The 20,179-nt window shown below is 31.1% G+C and overlaps 1 protein-coding gene across 1 annotated transcript in view; it reads right to left on the bottom strand.

Moving 5' to 3' along the window:
* Window positions 1-20,179, bottom strand: part of LOC111639621 (dynein heavy chain 6, axonemal-like) — a gene marked incomplete at its 5' end in the record, with an annotated part of 117,688 nt that overhangs the window by 38,162 nt on the left and 59,347 nt on the right. The window contains 7 exons of the mRNA XM_023385518.1: window positions 537-772; window positions 3,034-3,201; window positions 6,302-6,986; window positions 7,140-7,300; window positions 7,632-7,904; window positions 14,338-14,640; window positions 17,287-17,516. Coding sequence (XP_023241286.1) covers window positions 537-772; window positions 3,034-3,201; window positions 6,302-6,986; window positions 7,140-7,300; window positions 7,632-7,904; window positions 14,338-14,640; window positions 17,287-17,516 — 2,056 coding nt within the window. The remainder of the gene's footprint in view (window positions 1-536; window positions 773-3,033; window positions 3,202-6,301; window positions 6,987-7,139; window positions 7,301-7,631; window positions 7,905-14,337; window positions 14,641-17,286; window positions 17,517-20,179) is intronic.

Below are 20,179 nucleotides of genomic sequence, written 5' to 3'. Positions count from 1 at the left end.
AAACTCCTATTCTCTATCAACATGATAGTGATCTCTGGCTGATTTGCTCTCCATATGCCTCCTGAAGAAACACAACAAATAGATCAAATGGCTTCTCTAAACACAAAAATGCATACACAATGCAGACATGGATCTTGGCTTCATATGTTGGAATAGTATTGATCCTCTCCAACATCTTCAATGAGTAACCAGACACAGCCCCACTTACACACCTTCCTCCAGCACTTCTCACACAACTCTCAAATTGGATAATTTTGAGCAGAACACCTTGTATAAAATTAAATTATAATTTACAATGAATAAAGGTAAAATACAGGTTAGTTCATCCAAAAAAATTCAAGGGATTTCATACGCAAAAGTAATTATTATTCATTGTTTCATATATGATTATATAATAATTTTGTTAATATTAACAGATTACTGCATTATTACTTTTAGAGAATTTAATAAAAATCAAATCTAAATTTCAGACTGAAGATGAAATAATCACTTGAAAAACAGAAACTAAATTTAATTTTCAAAAATCTGCTGCTTACTTTCTGTTTAGTAATATACAAACTGCTTCCATAACAGTCTGAACCATTTCGGGAGGACTACTAAAAACTCTTATTTCTGCAATGTCATTTTTATCTACAGCGTCTAGGGCCATGATAGCTAATGTTAATTGAGGAAGTGCTTCTTTAAGATCTTTCTGAGCATCTGCTTGAATTGCAAATGTTTCATCTGCTTTAGCTTTCACTATAGTCTTTTCTTTTATTATACTCTGATGAACCTGTAAAGAATAATTTTACATTTAATATATACTACATATTTCTCATTTGACTATAAAATAAAATCATTTCTTATACAGGGTATTTCAAAAACATACCGACAAATTTTAGGGAGTTATAGACAACACCAAAACAATCACTTTTTTTAATAAATCCATGAATTTTAATAAAAATTCATTTGCAAACATGGGTTTACTAACAAAAAGTGATTGTTTTGGTGTTGTCTGTAACTCACCAAAATTTGTATGTTTTTGAATCATACTGTATGTATCTTAAAAATATAATCTAAGAAGATTTATTTAAAAATTTAAATTAACTTTAACTTGATCATTATATTGAAAAAATAAAAGATAAAGGAAAGAATTGAACACATNAATTCAAAATTTTTATCAAAGCTAAAAATCAGAGAGAACAAAGAACAAATGTTTCCTGTGTTGACAGTCAGTTCCCAAGAGAGATTTTATCATCCATAACTAAAGTGCTGACTAAACCAAAAAGACTCATCATGACACACAGTCAGATGATCTTAATCCTTAATCTCTATTGGAGGAGAAAAATAGTATAAATAGAGGAAACATGCGAAAATCCATGCAGCACAACACATCACATAGTATCCTCTAGTCTTTAACTTAGTGCCATACTTTATAGATTGAACTTCCACCCAAAAGACAGGAAGGTTACAAGTCAAGAATAATATGGAGGTATTATTATAGTACTTTTGTAAACTCTCTCTCATATTCAGAAGATAGAATACCTTAAGATTTAGTGTCAATCTAGAATTGAAGACTTTTATAGTCATTTTCCTTGAATATTATTATATTGTAGTCCCACCATGGGCAAATGCGGCTCTTGATGAAAGTGTTAATTTCTGCTTTTTATTATTATTTTTACAAGTTTATTTCCACAATTTTGTGAAAATATAAAACAAATATTGAATTTTTTTAATAAATATATCATATTTATATTATATAATAAAATCGCGGTACAGAACTGCAGTACAGAATAAAAAAAGTTCAGAACTGTGGCTCCCATGCATTTTGCAAAACCTACATTTCGGCTCCCACTGACCTCTTGCTTGCCCACCCGTTATAGTCTGTAATATGTGTAATAATAAATAAATAATAATAATAACGCAAAATAATTTTGTGACAATCTTGTGGCAACACAATAACAAAAAATTGTTGCTTCTTTGTGTGCCAGAAATTCTCCTTCCCTGTATATACAAATTGTTTTGCACGTGTATACCATTGTATTTCCAAGTGCTATCCAACAGCTCCCCTTTGCGGCTCATGTCCTTTTTTCCACTTTCAAACCTCCAACCATCCCACCCTCCTAACTTTTCCTCAAATCACTCTCCCTCCTTCCTTCACCCATCTTTCTTATCTTTAAGGCTACACCTTTGAGTACAGCCTTTTCTTTCACATGTATGTATGTGTACTAGAAAATAAACAAGTAATAAGTAGCCCTCTTGCCATATTTTTTTATTCCAAATTAACACTTTTCAATTATATTTTATAATCATTAAACATAATAAATAATCTATTTTTGCATCTATTGAAATTAGTAATTGTCAATCACTGTTTCATTTTAACTTTCTATTGTTTATTCTATTTTAAATATATGTTTAGTCTGTATCCAGAATATCGGAAAATTCATAAAGCAGGACCATTTCCAATTCCAAGCTTGCCAGACATTTGATCCATTACTATATTTTTATAAAAATTAAAATATAATTTTATTAATGTACTGGATTTTGTTTTTTACTACTGGTGCAGTTTCTATGTAATGAATTATCTGCATTTTCTGGAGGCAATTCACTATATAGAGATTATAAATATACCACGTTAATCTTATAATGCTTTGAAGTTATTTTTGGAACATAACACAAACGTTTTTGGCCCACCCTAGAAATTTCTTCAGGTGGAATTCTAGAAAAAATTTTTTCTGTTGTGATCAGAGTTCCAATGTGTTCTAACTGGGTGGACCAAAAACTGTGTAAAATTCCAAAAATAACTGCAAAGTATTATAATGTTAGTGCATTATATTTATAATTAATGATTTGTTTATTGGATAGATTTTACATAAAGATTTGACTGATATATGAGTGTATATAGCCAGAAGAAATAATATATATAACATAAGTTCTTCAAAACATTTCTCCAAAAGTTCACAAAATTTAAAAAAAACTAAAGAATTCTTAATAGAATTATTATATGTTGATCACTAGCTTATTAAGGATTGAAATCAATGTTAAAGTATTTACTTCGTCGGCATTGGCTTGATCCGAAGCTAACTTCTTCAACAAGGAATCGGTTAATTCACGTTGGCGTTTTAATTCAGGCTCTTTTGCTGTCAATTCACGCTTAAGTTTTACTATTACTTTGTGTGCTTCGTAAATATTATCAAGACCATTGTTGAATTTCTTTATTGCCTGAAAATTCAATTTTTTTATTAATAAATTTTTCAATATCAATAAAAATGACAAATCTAATGCAATATTTATAATATAATTAGAATAATCTAAAAATTATTATTATGTTTAAAAAAGCAAAATAAGTAATATTTTATAACAACTAAAAACACAAATATTGTCAAATCACATTCCATTTAATAAAAATTTTGGCATAAGACACTTCTATCTGCAATGTAGATATACTTTTAAATATATTTTACAATTTGTTAATGAATGTAAGTGTGAGATTCTGGATATTTTGGAATAAAATATTCAAGAAAATATAGAAAATCTTTTAAAAATTAAATAAAATAAAAATTCAAAATTTTTATCAAAGCTAAAAATCAGAGAGAACAAAGAACAAATGTTTCCTGTGTTGACAGTCAGTTCCCAAGAGAGATTTTATCATCCATAACTAAAGTGCTGACTAAACCAAAAAGACTCATCATGACACACAGTCAGATGATCTTAATCCTTAATCTCTATTGGAGGAGAAAAATAGTATAAATAGAGGAAACATGCGAAAATCCATGCAGCACAACACATCACATAGTATCCTCTAGTCTTTAACTTAGTGCCATACTTTATAGATTGAACTTCCACCCAAAAGACAGGAAGGTTACAAGTCAAGAATAATATGGAGGTATTATTATAGTACTTTTGTAAACTCTCTCTCATATTCAGAAGATAGAATACCTTAAGATTTAGTGTCAATCTAGAATTGAAGACTTTTATAGTCATTTTCCTTGAATATTATTATATTGTAGTCCCACCATGGGCAAATGCGGCTCTTGATGAAAGTGTTAATTTCTGCTTTTTATTATTATTTTTACAAGTTTATTTCCACAATTTTGTGAAAATATAAAACAAATATTGAATTTTTTTAATAAATATATCATATTTATATTATATAATAAAATCGCGGTACAGAACTGCAGTACAGAATAAAAAAAGTTCAGAACTGTGGCTCCCATGCATTTTGCAAAACCTACATTTCGGCTCCCACTGACCTCTTGCTTGCCCACCCGTTATAGTCTGTAATTGTTAAGTAGTCATGTAAATTGTTGTTATTTTATTTTATTTATTTATCTTTGATAATCAGCAACAAACTATTAATTTTATAATTCTAAGACAAGAAGCAAGTTTATATTGGACAGCTCATCAGATGCTTAAATTCTGAATGTCTCGTCATAGCATCATAGCCCTACTACTGCAGGACTACAATGACAAGATGATAATATTTTGCATCCATTTATTTATAGTAAGGTGTGAATTTTAATTAACCGTTACTATCTATTAAGTTCATTTCTCATAATCTCATGTCTGATTAATATTGATATTGAATTTATAATGCAATAAATGTATTACTTCTTAAATCCATCCAAGTAAATTGTGCAGGTTGCAAATATATCTCAATATTAGTAAGGTAGAAAAGTGTATGGTTCTTATAAACATTCTTGTGCTTCTCTTATCAAACAATATTTACAAAATTATCTAATCAGAATATTTTTAAGTAATTATTTTTCTCAGCTAACTCATTAAACTAAATTAGTTTGTAGATGAAAATAAACATCAAGTCAATTTCAATTGAAAATTAAGTGCAAGTAAGATAAAAATTTACAAGAATGTTGTGACCCACAGATATATGAAAATGCAATGACCCATGGTTATTGGAAGAGAAAAAGGAGATAAAGATTAGAAGATTGGGGGAAAGTAGGAAAGAGATTGAATAGATAAAATAGCTTATCATTAAAATTTATTTTATGCAAGGTTTTTTTACAATACACTTTATGCTTTAATAAAAAAAAAATACATCTACAAATAAAAATAATGAATGAAAGTAATAAATCAAGAAACTAAAAAAGTAATGTCTTAATTTTATCAATGTCTAGCATTTGTAAGTACAGTATTACCAAAACAACATTACATACCATGAAAATATTTACATTAAATTTACTTTTAAAGCTTTTTTCTGACTAAAATTCTTACCAATTCATCATATCTATGGCAGCTCTGAAAATCATTTAAAAACCATGGAAACAAGTACTGTATGCTGATTGTAGGGAGAGAAGAAAAGAATTGTCAGTACTCCAAAAATTATAGATATCTTTGATTGTATATCATTCTAACTTGCATTCATCGACATGATATCCTATTTTGTACAATAGTTATGGCAGCTAAATATAATCAATGGAAAACTTTGAGCTTTGAAACAACTAAAACTGAAACTTTTCCTCCCCGTGAAGGTATCATCTGTAAATGGTTGCTTATATCACTTACATCTGAAATTGGCCCTAATAAGGATTAAACTGTAAATTACAAATGTTCAAGTATTTCTGAGCACTTCAAACAAAATTCTTATGTCAACAATAATGTAGTCTTTTCATACTTATAATTATTTCATTCATGCAGATGGTTTGCAATGTTTCTTTACCCTATATTTTTAAATGTATAGAACAGTTTTGTACAATTTTGTATAGTTTTATTTTATTCAAAAGATTGGCAAGTCAATAAGTAAAAAGATAAAAACGAGATTATTTGTATTCAAGACAAAGCAGATGTTGGATGCATCTTGATGATTATCCCTATTATGGCAAGGTGTTTCATGTGATTCTTCATTTTCTCTTATTACTTTTGGGATAAAATCCTCAACTTATGCACCAAAAATATCTAAGGAATAAACTTTAAATGTCTAGACTCTAACATAATTTATAGAAATGAGTGAACAGTCAAGTAATTTGAGACTTCAAATTCTAAGCATGGAACTATATACATAAATTGTCTTTCAATGTTATATTAGTAAGCATTCACATATGGCGTGGCTAAAATTGATTTATAAATTTTCTTTATCATCATTTACGTGTTCAACATTACTTCTAACTAATCCTGAAGTCACTTGTAATTTCAGGATTAATCAATGTCACATGTTCACATGAATATTTGTTTAAAAATCGAATACTTATATAAATTAATGGTAATTACTAAACTGTAATTCAACATATGTATAAAATATTATTTAATATATTTTAAATACAATGACAATTTATTCAAAATGAAATGAAAAGTTTTATTATCCTACCTGATTTAGATTTTCTCTAGACTTTTCCAGTATTTCAAGATATAATGATAAAAGTTCTAAGTAACTAGTAGGTGTCGTGTAATAAGGTCTGTTTAATTCCTGATAAAATATATTTCCCTTGACAATGACAGTGGAATGAATGTTAACACACATTTTTGATAGTTTTGTTATTGATAATTCATCACAATATAATTCTGTTTCACTAAAAGTGCTTTGAGCAATAGAAAACAAGGCTTCTTTGGGCCACTCGTTAAACCAGACAATTGTACTGCAATTTACAAGAGACGGAAACATCCTGCACCTTGAACGAAAAGCATCACCCACTGGAGTCATACATAAAATCATGTGAATGTTCTTCCTGAAAACTGAAATAAAATAATCATAAATATCATCTCTGCTAGTAAATCCAAATTCTTTTGCAGAAGACGACATTTCAAGAATCATTTTTTCATAATTATCGGCTTCAAAAAGATTAGACACTTCTCCAGAATTCAAAATATTATTAATAGCTTCCAAAAATTCTTCAGTCACTATTTGATTATCAGTAAATTTAAAAACAGTTTGTTGACCTTTCAAGCCTGCTTTTTCATACAGAATTTTAAGATCTTCTTGAAATGATTTATAATTATATCCTTTTGACAGTATTATTTGAAAACAATGATAATTATAAAGATGACATGACAGCCTGAAAAAAAAAACATGGGTCCTAAGAGTATCTGCTAAACCCAAATTGTACTGTATCAGTAACTTTAATAGAATTTGTCTAATTTATTTATTGCTTAATATAATATACACTTTTTATATTAAAATTCATTAACATTTAAAAACTAAAACTTACTCCGCAAGACTCTGTTTACCACATCCACCGACGCCTATTAATAATGCATTGCCTCGTTCTTGACGAATAATTCTAGCGATTCGTACTACATGTTTAATTGCATCTTCGAAAAATATCAATTTTAATGGTTTCTTATGAATCAAATTATAATTATCTAAACACTAAAAAACAATAAAATTTTTTAAATATTGAAATTAAAATTTAATATTAAATAGAAAGAAGATGTACTTTATAATAATTCATTTTGAAATTTGAAATGTGAACATTGAGTGCCACTTACAAGATAGCGGCACTCAACGTTCACATTTTAGAGATGAAAACTTTGACCACAACCTTGCTAGTAGTAACTGCACAATAATTATTATAATCACTGCACTCAAATAATTGAACTATTATTTGCTTACATTGGATATAAAACAAAATTTATATCAATGTAGCATAATTGCAATTCCCGAAAAGTAAGGATTATTTTGCACTAAATCATGAATTTACCTGAATAAGTCTTGCTTTAACTTTTGCTATATCATCCAACAATTCATAATCTCCTTCCTCTTTCATAAAGTCTCCAAATAAAATATGTTTATGAGACAACGTCATCGATTTATTAAATCTTTCCATAGATATATCATTTAGAATTTTGTTGAATAAATCTTTATCATCATTATTTATAAGTCTATCTTGGAAAACTCTTGCACTTTCATGATAAAACAATTCATAAATATTTTTCCTTCTTTTTATTCTGTTGGGTTTCACTTGCAACATCCCCTAAGATATTCAAAAATTATTTTGTAAGAAAAATTCTAAGTATACAAATGTTCATTTTCAATAATTTGCTGAACCTTTATTAAACCAATTTCAAAAACATTTTCATATTTTATTATTATTTAGTATTGGTGACATCCCTTGCCTGTTCTAAGTGGAAGAACAGTAGCATTGAAAAACCTCAAGAACATAAAAGTAAAAGGAAGTGTGTAGAGGATTCTGGAAAAAAAAGGAAACCTGTATGTAAAAAATGTCCATTTAGAGAGAGAGAAGAGGATAGTGCTGTGGACAGGAATTGGAAATATGTACAGTGGTACCTCAATATACATCTGCTTTAGAATACGTCCAATTCGGAATATGTCCTATTTGGACGAAACAAATTTTGCTCGGTATACGACTTAATTCAATTATACGTGCCATCTATGAACAAGTTGCACTATCGGTGTATTAGACCATACTAGACGTTCACGGTGCCACAGTTTATAACTTTGTTAAATTTCTTCTGATTTTAATTTGTAAGTAAAATTTTATTATTTTTATTAATCATGAATTGCAAAAAGACAAGTGAAAAGCAACAGAAAACTAAAAAAATGACTAGAATCACAATGGAACTGAAAAAAGAGAGAGATTGTTGAGGAATATGAAGGTGGTATTATGCATGGTTGAGATTTAACTGTTGCATTCCGTATTCCGAGAATGACGATAACGACAATTGCAAAAAATAAAGACATTATTAAATCTGCTAATGTTGCGAAAGGAGTTAAATCAATTTCTAAACAGAGATCAAAGACATGTTGAGAAATTGCTTTTGCTTTGGATAACTGAAAAACAGTGTGCTGGCGACATCGTATCAGAAGCAATTATTTGCAAGAAAGCTAAAAAGATACATGCTGATCTCATGAAAAATGGAGCATGAACTAGCCAGGAAAGCAAGGTGTTTAAAGCCAGCCATTTTTTTTTACATGAGAACGGATTAATCATTTTTACATTACTTCTTATGGGAAAGGTTGGTTTGGTATACATCCTATTCGGTATAAGTCCAAACATTAGGAACGGGTTAAGGTTGTATACCGAGGTTCCACTGTACTTAATAAGAAGAGGTAAAACTTAGATTGCCTAAGATCATGCAAGGTGATTTAGGAGTAATTACGGAGAACTGCTGAAAATTCCAAGACTCAAAAATTAATGTAAGATTTGACAATTTTATGATTTTTGGGACCATTGCTAACAGTTACCAGTTCCATCACCAACTGGACTATTGTTAATTAAGATCCTCTACTGTGTTAGTGCTACATGTAATTATCATATCTGTAAAAGGAGGGATCCATCGATTTACTGCTTGTTTACATTTGTATCCCCTTTTGATGACATTAACCATTATATTAAAGTTATTGTGTTACTTTTGACACTTGTCTTTGTCTTATTGAGCTGTGAGAAGAATGGATTAACCTGAACAGGTGTGACAGATGTTTTACACCCATCATTCATTTCTACCATCCTTCTGCTTGTCTTTTGTTATTTATTATTATTTGTTATTTGCTGTTTTTATATATATATTTATAACAAATTTGTTCTTTCTCCCCGCACTATTATAGTTAACATAGTTAGCACAGTTTCTATGCTAACTATAATACTGTAGGGAGAAAGAATGAATTTGTTATAAATGTATATATAATTGAATTTATATAATTGAAGTTTTTATATTTAAATTTATATAATTAAAGTTTAAAGTATAAGTTTATTTGATAGTCATATATATCAGAAAGTTATAAATTTGAGCACTACAGAAAAATCAGTGACAAAAATGATATTTAATTATTTCACTCTTTATGCTTCAATACTAAACATACATAAGACTTAATGTGACATTAATTAGACATATATAATAGATCAACTTTCATTTATTAAATGCATGCCCGTTTAATAAAGATATCAATGAATAATTCAATGTTCAATAAAAAAAAGTTTGATTAAAAAATATTTATCATCATCATGATCAGATATATTTAACCAGAAACTTCCTTGTATCTCTAGATTCACCAGAATGCTTTTTAAATTTCACATAAAATATAATTATGAAGACGAAAATTATGCAAAAAATTGAACTCAGTAAATTGTCACCAGATGGAAAAATGGCATCAAAAATAACTGAGAGGTTAGAGAAATTGCTTATAAAATTAAGTGTGAAAGATTAAATACCTTAGATGTGGCAACTACATAAGTGCTTGCTAATTCAACAATGGATAACGTTAGACTTGTTAAGCTTGTAGGAGACTGTAATATAACTGGTTAAACTTGTAGAACAGATTACATGAACAAAGAACAAAGATTACACAACATGTCTAATGAAAGTTTGGCACTAGAAAAGGGGCAAGTAAAAGGAAATCAGAGTGACTAACAGTTTCCTAACCTAAAATGTTATTAGATTTTATTGTTGGGCTTACTTTTGGGATATTTCTTTACATAGTTATTTTTACAGATGTGTTTTAATGGTTATTTGTATTTCTTATTTTTTAGCTTCATTATTATAACTTTTACCATTCTTGCATTTTTATTTCAGGTTTGTTATTTAATGATCTTTCAGGGCCACCACTGCCTTACGGCATTGCCAAAGTAATTTCATAATAAAGAACAAAGACTCAAACCTCTGTGTGTGATTTGTTCAATGATTTTATGAGATTATTACGTATAGATTTGATTCTATAAATCAATTTTGTACAATAACACAAACTCTTCAAAAGTGAAATTGCAACATGATTACAGAATATGCAAATGTACTGGTCCCGTATAAATGACAAAGATATGCAAATGATTAAAAGAACAAAACAAAGATATGCAACAGACAACTGTTTATTCAGTAAAGAATATGGCCCCTATGTGCAGCTATACAAGCCACTATACAGAAAGACATACTATCACTGAGGTGATTAACGTTTGCATGAAGTATCCCTTGTCAAGCTGCATTCATTGTGCACACATGATGTCTATGGTATTTGGTGATGGTTCTCGATGTACCTCATGTCAAAATGAGGTCCCACATGGGAGAGAGAGAGATCTCTCCAGATCTTTCTCTGACTGCTGCTGACCAAAAAAAGATGCGAATTTCATTCAGGCTGGTGAGAGTTCACCATGTGATGTGCAGTTGGACATTATCTTGCTGGAACACTGTGTTGGATGTGGCCTACATCAGTGACTGAACCAAGGTCCCTAAGGACAAGAACCACTATGTCACATGAATTGTGACATAGTGGTCTGCTGTCAGAGTACTGGAAATGTGCACCAGGGCTGTCTGCTAATCACATAATGCCTAGTATGGGCTGGTGTATGACACTCATAAGAAAACTGTGAGTGTCAAACTAGTGAGCCAAACACGACCTCCACGATGTAGTAATCTAGACTAGGTGATCCCAGCGACACTAACCATTTCAAAACCCAAATCCCAGACTTCATTGACAGGAACCAGGTAGGCCTCCTTTTTTCTCTCCATGCCGGTCAAGCAATGAACTATCTGGTTCATGTCTATGAAGTCTGGGATTTGGGTTTTGAAATGGTCAGCGTTGCTGGAATCACCTAGTCCAGATTACTACATCGTGGAGGTCACGTCTGGCTCACTAGTGAGGAGGCCACTAAGGCATACCTCTTGAAAAGGAAATCTGTTATATCAATCAATCCAATTACATCTGCAAATAGTGTCATCATAGTGTCAAATGAATGATTCCAGGACAGACAATGGAGTCCAATGGATGTTGTATATAGTTCTGTAAAATAAACTCACGACAAGAGTTACAATTACGTCGACCGTGGAAACAGTGGTCAGTGTGTGCGGCGAGGTGAGCAACCAGACAGAACCATGTCCACCCAAAAAGTGGAGTTAGCCACAGTCTGATGTCATATAGGTTAGGGACGATAATCAAATGCCATGTTGCCAACTGCCGCAATCTAATTTTTCATATAACATTTATTTGAGTTTATTCCTTATTCTACTCTGTAAATGTAATATCATCATCTTCCTCCGCTACTAAAAATTTACATATTTGTGTTAAAATAATATAAAATACAGTCGAACCCCCTATAACACGGTAAATACATTCCGTGTTTTATGAATTTGATGTTATACGAGTCACTTAAATACACAGCCCAGCACATATGCAGTTTAGGGACTACGGCTGTTTGAAAGGTTTTCTTCCATAAAATTAATCGATTCTAGACTAATTTGACTCAACATTTCCAAAACATATATAATTTTTTGGGAATAATCCATATAAACTATGCTGTAAACAAAAAATTGTAGGATTACTTACCGAGTGTGCACTGTTTGATGACGCTGTTGCTTAAGCTTGTTTTCATTGTGGAGCAGTGCATCGAACGATGGTGCGTGTTTCCTGATAAATTATTTTTCTGCAAAAAATTTGCTGAACTTTGGAGACATCATTAATATAAATATAATTTTTATGGCCTTTAAATAATAAATGGTTTTTAGTAGGTCTACTGCTCGTTTAAACTCAACGGTTTGTGCAATATCCGCTATTGGTCTAGATTCAACCAATCCTGTTGCAATATGAGTCGGCAATGACATTTTACTGTATTTTACGAGTTTCTTTTAGCGTGTTTATACGAATATGGTCACAACTATTTTGCCATTATATACAAATCCACATTATATGAACCCGTTTTATAGAGGGGTGTACTGTAGTACATTCAATTGCTATTAACTCTGATTAACACTTTTAGTAAATATTACAAATTTAATATAGAGTTTGTATAGTTTTAATGTAATTATTAACTAAATTTTATTAATATTTATTAAAAGACTCTCCGACAGTTTCTTTGTCAGTGAAAAGGGCTGGCATGTAGCATTCCTCAGGATACCAGCACATACATTCATGGCCATCATTCCTCCATAGACAGAAACGGAATTCATCTGTAAACAATACCCAATGCCATTCAGCAGTCAAATTGTGATGACAACGACATCATGCCAGGTGTGCAGCCCCGTATTGAGCAGTTAATGGCACCATGCTGGTGTAACTGAGAAAAAACATAATTCCTGAGAATTGCTCGCATAGATAGAATTATAGAAATTTAATGTTTGCTTTAAATGAAATTTTCTCAACAAAAAATTATCAAATTTACACTAATAGGTATACAGTAAATTGGAATGAAATTTTACAATATGACCAACAATGTCCCATGTGACAATAAACAAAAGAAACTTAACCTAACTTAATTCTAACTTAACTAGTTTTTACAGTAATAGGGCCCTAGATCAAGATGATGGGGGTTTTTTTTTGGAAGAAATAAAAATTAAAATAAAAGAATTTAGAAGAAGGGGAGATGGTTGGTAAATTAACCTGGGATCTTCTTTGTTCAGTGATGATGGGAAATTTCGTTTTGTTCTTACTGACACACACGTTACTCCTCCAAAAACTCAATTTCAAAAGATGACCATCTTTTGAAATTGAATCTTTTGAAATCCTGTCCTTCTCCATCCCTATCTTCCCTTTTGCCTTACTTCTTCTGACCAATTAAGTTCTACCCCTTTTGTTTTAAAGGACACATTAGACCAACCAATATGGGTGAGGACATATGAACACAAGCCCAAAAGTACAGTTTTAAAAGAAATTGGAGAGAAGTTAAAAACACAATGCTTGATCAAGCCACACTGGTTACCATGCGTGCAGCCCAACTTCATGCAATCTGTTGCAAATGGTTTGGGTAGACACAGATGTATTTGTTGATGGTGACAGGTGGCTTTGGATGTCACGTGCTGTGCAAATGGTCCCGACAAACTGTTCAGTGAATCTGCTGGTCTATACATTCTGTCATGGTCTGGTATGAGCCACTCCCTCTTTAGCATTGCAGATGTTCCTGCATCCATCATGTCACTCTTTGCTGGATAGTACTTATGTCATGCCCAACATGTGTGGCAACTGCCTGAATCAACAAACCAAAGTCATGCAGTTTTCCACGATATGGTCTCATTCTCCAACTGTTAACTTGCTTCATCTCCAAGATATTTTCTATGCTTCTTCAAAAGTTTGGCTGCTGCAAACTGATGCTGATAGCATTTATGGCATGAGCCAGCTACTGGTCTTTATAGCCTGAAACTGGGTACCATGTGATCTGACGCATACAGAAACTTAATCATTTGCACATCTCTGTCACCTTTATTGGTCCTGCAATTTGCTTGTGGTACTATGTGTACATATATAATTTAGTTAAAATTAATGCATAATTACTTAAAATAAGTATTACAAAAAATATTAAATAAATTGCAGCTGATATGTTAATTGAAAATCATTAATCCTCGTTATGATTTATAATATTTCAGCTACGAAAATAATAATAATAATAATATTCATTAAAAATCATTGTTGAAATAAAATAATTAAATTTATAAATCATTAAATTATATTGACTAAATAATGCAAAATACCTGAATCAATTTAGAAAGGTCTCGAAAATTAAATACGTAGTGAGATTTGGCTGGAGTTGGCAAAAAGTCCATGTACATACGTAAGTACAAATCAACTCCCGCATTAGCAATGCTTTCTATACTCTTCTGTACTTCAATATTGAAATCTCTAAAGAATTCTACTGCTATTGAAGTAAAAATGTGTTTTAAAGTTTCATATTGAGGTTGATGAATTGCAAAGATTGCAAAATGTCTTAGAAGACGTGGCGTTATGGAACTTCTTCCTCCATCCAAAGGAGCACAGGCAGCAGATAATAAAACATCCTAAAAAAATTGACATTCAATAACTTTGAGTATTTTTTTTAATATTAATGCTTCAAATTGAAAGTTCTATGCCATTTTTAGAACTAATGTTGTAAAGTGATCTCTGTACTAAGCTTTGTGATTTTATAATCATAACACTATTAAAAAAAAGTAAATAATCTCTTCTATACACACTGTAAAATAAACGACTTACTTCTGCTGTAAACCAAAACAGTGCTTATTTCCAAATATTTTCACAAACATTTTCGAACTTAGTTCTTCTTCAGGTGAATAAAACAGGTAGAATCAATGTTATTCGAAATCTGAACGCAATGTTCTAAGGAAACTCGTGCAATCATCGTATTAAACGTGCGCATGCTCTGTAGATAGAAGGATCGCTTTTGGCTTCTCAAGTGTCGTAAATAAGAGTTTGCCATGCTATCGATAAGTATAGTTCATCGTTATTGTTTATACACTTGTCTTCTCTTGCTGTTTTATAGATATATATCACTTCCATCCAGCGCAAATGGTGTATTAGCTGTGTGGTGTAAATTATCTTTGCCTCGTCAAATACAGCTTGTATGTCAGGGATAAAGCTAAATTAGAGCGGATAAAGCTAAAACCATGGTAATTATGAGGAAGCAGATGTACGAGAAATTGCTTATGGAGTACATCAATATCACTCAATGTGAAAAAAGCGGCAGTAACGCAGTTGAAAAACTACAGGCTAAAGTAAAGAGATTCTCCAAAAACAAGTTAGCAAAGAAGTTAGATATTAAGAACATTGCTGTAGACTCTCCAGACACGCCCAAATTATTTGGGTTTGCTAAAACGCACAAAGAAGGCAAACAGATTCGTCCTGTAGTGGATAAGATTCGGGCTCCAACACGCAAACTAGAAGAGAAAATGCACTATATAATAGCACAACATTTAGAAGAATACCAGTTTAATATAAGTAATAGTGTTGACCTCATAGCTCTACTCAAGTGGATTAGTACCCCCACAGTACCTCACTGTGCTAGATTTTAAATCATTATACCCTTCTTTACTCCTTCCACCAGCCTTTTGTGCATTAAGAGATTTGCTAATAAATATAATAGGGGACAGTAACCACCATCAAGATATACTAGAGTTAGCGCATTTATTGTGCTACAATTCTTTCTTTCAAGTCAAAAACGAGGTATATCAACAGAAAAGAGGTGTACCAATGGGGAGCTCGATAGCAGGAGATCTATGCGAACTGGTAATTAGACTCCTAGAATAGAAAGTACTGCCTGACCTACTCCACAATATTATTACATACAAAAGATATATGGATGATATAATCATATTATGGAAATCTAAACCTGACATAATGGCAGTCATAGCGGCATTTAATAATAACTCGTATGGATTAACTGTGGGCCTCGAACAGGAGAGCGACAAACAAATTCATTTTCTCGACATACACATCATAGTTAAAGGAAGGTCTATCAACACAGAGGTATACAGAAAACCTCAGGCAAATCAATTGTATATCCCTGCGCATTCATGTGACCCATGGCAATATAAGATAGCGGCCTTTAATAACTTGGCGAATAGAGCATACACCCACTCATCGACAACACAGGCACTGGATACAGAGATAACACCATTAATATCATGGCCAAAAGACATGGATATAATAGTAGGATAGCCATGAGGATCGAAAAAATGATGCATTCATAAAGAACAGATCTAACAGAACCACAAGGGCAACAAAGTGACACTCAGAAAGACAGAATCCTAATCACTTACAATCCGTACTTAGAGAAAATATACAAAGAGATCGCCAAAAGAAAACAAGCCTCCTTAATATTTAGAAGATGTCCCACTATATTTAGAATGCTAAATAATGCAAAAGACATTCCACACCAAAACAAATTAGCAGGAGTATACAAGAACCCTATAAAAGATTATAGGTGTGATAAAGACTTAGTATACGTGGGATCCACAAAAAGATCGTTGGAGGTGAGGATCAAAGAACACAAAGCAGGCATCCTACATAAAAGATATACTACAGCATTAGCACAATATGCCATGGACCCTGACATACATACTGTATTTGACGAGGCAAAGATAATTTACACCGCACAGCTAATACACCATTTGCGCTGGATGGAAGTGATATATATCTATAAAACAGCAAGAGAAGACAAGTGTATAAACAATAAGGATAAACTATCCTTATCGATAGCATGGCAAACTCTTATTTACGACACTTGAGAAGCCAAAAGCGATCCTTCTATCTACAGAGCATGCGCAAGTTTAATACGATGATTGCACGAGTTTCCTTAGAACATTGCGTTCAGATTTCGAATAACATTGATTCTACCCATTTTATTCACCTGAAGAAGAACTAAGTTCGAAAATGTTTGTGAAAATATTTGGAAATAAACACTGTTTTGGTTTACAGCAGAAGTAAGTCGTAAAAAAAAAGTAATTCAGGATACATAAACATATTTTCTATAATTTAGAGACCTCATGACATTACATTAGAATCCCAATTATTCAAAAAACATTAATATTTTAATTGTTATGCAAAAGTTCTATTTCAGTTCCATAGATTTTTAAACTTGATATATAAAAGATTATATTATAAATTATGTACAGAAAAATTACAATAATCATTTAACTGATAATTCTTACCTGAATATTTTTCCAAAATAATTTATTCCTATCATAAAAGCCACGAAAATCTTGATACTGCCGAAGTAATTCAATAGCTGGCTGAGATCCAAAAGCATCTAAGCAAGGTAAATTCAAGTCATCAATAAATATTATTATTTTCTTTCCATTTGGTGCTTTATATACATCCTTTCGTTTTTTATCTAATTTCTTTTCAATAAATTCTTGAGTTCTCTTACTGGTTGTTTTTGCTACATATAAAAAGAAAATTCTAATAATTAAAAATATAATAATCAACATATTATTTAATACATTGAACATTGACACAATAAACATCTGAAGAATAATGCATTGCACATTAATAAATTTATTTCTTCTTATCAGTTAAAGTATAATTTATATGCAACACTAAAAGAATATTAAATTATATTATTAAAAACCTGTCAAGAGAATATATATTGAAATTGTATATATCGAATGACAATGACAAAACCTTTCTCACTTGTTTCTAGCCGTTTATACACGAGTACGAACGTTTTCGACCTTCTTAACAGGCGTTCTTCGGGTACACTGTGGTAGCACAGTGTACCTGAAGAAGGCCTATTCCTGACTAAAATACAGTATCTCAGTTCACAACAGGTGCTATAGTCTAAAGATTTAGAAAATGTGATTGAGTGTCATTTCTCTATATTTCCTTTTTCTGTGGTAATATTCTGAAAATAAACTTTGATGAATTTTTCAAAAAATTCAATAAACATTTTTAACATGTCTAACATAGTAAATAATTGCTTAATTTATAAATACAGTTGTGTGTTTGGTTTGATTCCTATGCTTTAATGGATATCAAAATTTTAGGCATTTAGAAAATCACCTTATTTATCTCAACCAGAGAGAATTCAATGTATGATTTCACAGCAATGGCATAACAATTTCATAACATTACTTTTCCTAAGATTCTTTTAACTTTAGACTTGTAAAAACAAACTGATGAGTCATTTGTAACATACAAGAATGTGATGATGTAAATAAGAGAACTAGAGTATTATAGTAAGAGAAATCACACTAATCACTTTACTGTGGCCATAACAGATTGTGTTACCAGCCACAGTAAACTAAATGCATGATACACATTTACTTTTTGCTATCAGTTTAGTGTTCTCGTATAAATTTAAGTACAGAAATAAAATTTTGAAAGAATATGTTTTAAATGTGATATATTATGTTAAAAAACATGCATGATACTGTTTAATGGTAAATGTTAAAAGTGATGTTTACAAGGATTATTTACCTCCCCCTTGTCATATTTTGAATTTCCCTCTTCTCCTGTGAGGTGTGACATCATTTATGGATAGTCCAAAGAATTACTACAAAATTATACAATTTTTATCAGGATATGGCAACTTCAATTTTTCTTGTATAGGTGCAGTAAGAGTAACCACAATGCATGTTTATTACATGAAATTGAGGATATTGAGGACAATGTAATTCATTACGTAACCACTCAGTTCCATGCTAGAGAATACAAGATACTAGCACATTCTAATCCTATCATTTCATTGCATTAGTCATTGGAACTATCTCATTTTCTTTTCAAGCATGACATGTACAAAGTTTTCTGATCACTCATTAAGTGTTTTTAGGAGGGCAAAAGTACTTTTCCTTACTATAAATACTTAACTAGATATCTAACAGTTATTTGATATTTTTTACTGGTCATTTTTCTACACATTCTCATATATTTTCTATCATCTTGAATCTGTATCCCAAATCTGTAATAGGTTACAAATATAGCTGCTCTGTAATGTGTCATGTGTTATTTATAATGTATCTAATGTATTTTATATTATCCAAATTGTATCATTTTGTACACTTACTACATATTTATATATTACATACAGAAGACCAAAATACTCATTTGCTGGTATCTCATCATACGATTTATGTATATTTTCTAGGTTATTTGCCAATATTTAAATTATTTCATGACGTACAAAGATAAAATGTGAAATATAATATCTATATTTCATAACTATTTTATATTGTATCTGGATAGAATAGTCAATAAAGATTAATTTAATGATGATAAAATACATGAGATTATTTGTAATTAATAAGCAGAGGAGACTAGAAATGATTTAATGTTGTCGGTTCCATTATTTATTTATTTTCTAAGAAACTGCCCAATGTTAGAACCAGAGAGGCTTTGCCTTAAGCTCACTATTGAGGCATATGGGAAAATATGGCCCACTGACTGTATGAGAATCTTTGATTATGAAAACACTTATGATGCTTTCTTAACACTCATCACTAAATACTTTGAACAAACCACGGTCAATGCCTGCTCCTAGTCTCCTCTGCCTCACCTTGTCCTATTCATGCCCTTCTGTGTTTGTTGCTTTGGCAACAATCATCTCATCAACATAACCACCCTGTTTATCTTCAAATTTATGTCAATTTACCATATTGCTAAGACACCGTAATTTGTATTGGACTGTAAACTTGTTTGTCATTGTGTAAGAAACCAAGTCCGAACGTTATTTTTATTTACTTTTATTTTGCTTATTATTCTATTTTTGTTTGGGGCTTATGTTTTGTTAGGACGAAGTTTCCTCACCATTCACCTTAGTAACTTAAAAATAGAAGAAAAACCAACTCACCAACGAAAGAAAAGCGCCGTAGAAAACTCGCGCACACTTGCGCTTCCCAAGCGGAAAAAAGTAAGTCCGCACCGAGAAAAAAAGGGGGAAGACCCCACAACCCAGTTAGGAATCGCTACACCTTAAAAGAATAAAGCATCCCGATAATTGTTAAAAGGAATAATGTAAAAGGTTAGCGAAGTATTGTCGGAAAATAATCTGCCAGATAAACAAGAAAAATTTAATGTTACAGATAAGTATGTAAATGAGGAGAGTGA

The sequence above is a fragment of the Centruroides sculpturatus genome, unplaced genomic scaffold (assembly GCF_000671375.1).
Source record: "Centruroides sculpturatus isolate CEXI.00-Female unplaced genomic scaffold, Cexi_2.0 scaffold1335, whole genome shotgun sequence".
Lineage (NCBI taxonomy): Eukaryota > Metazoa > Arthropoda > Arachnida > Scorpiones > Buthidae > Centruroides > Centruroides sculpturatus.
This window is presented reverse-complemented; position numbering and strand designations above follow the sequence as displayed.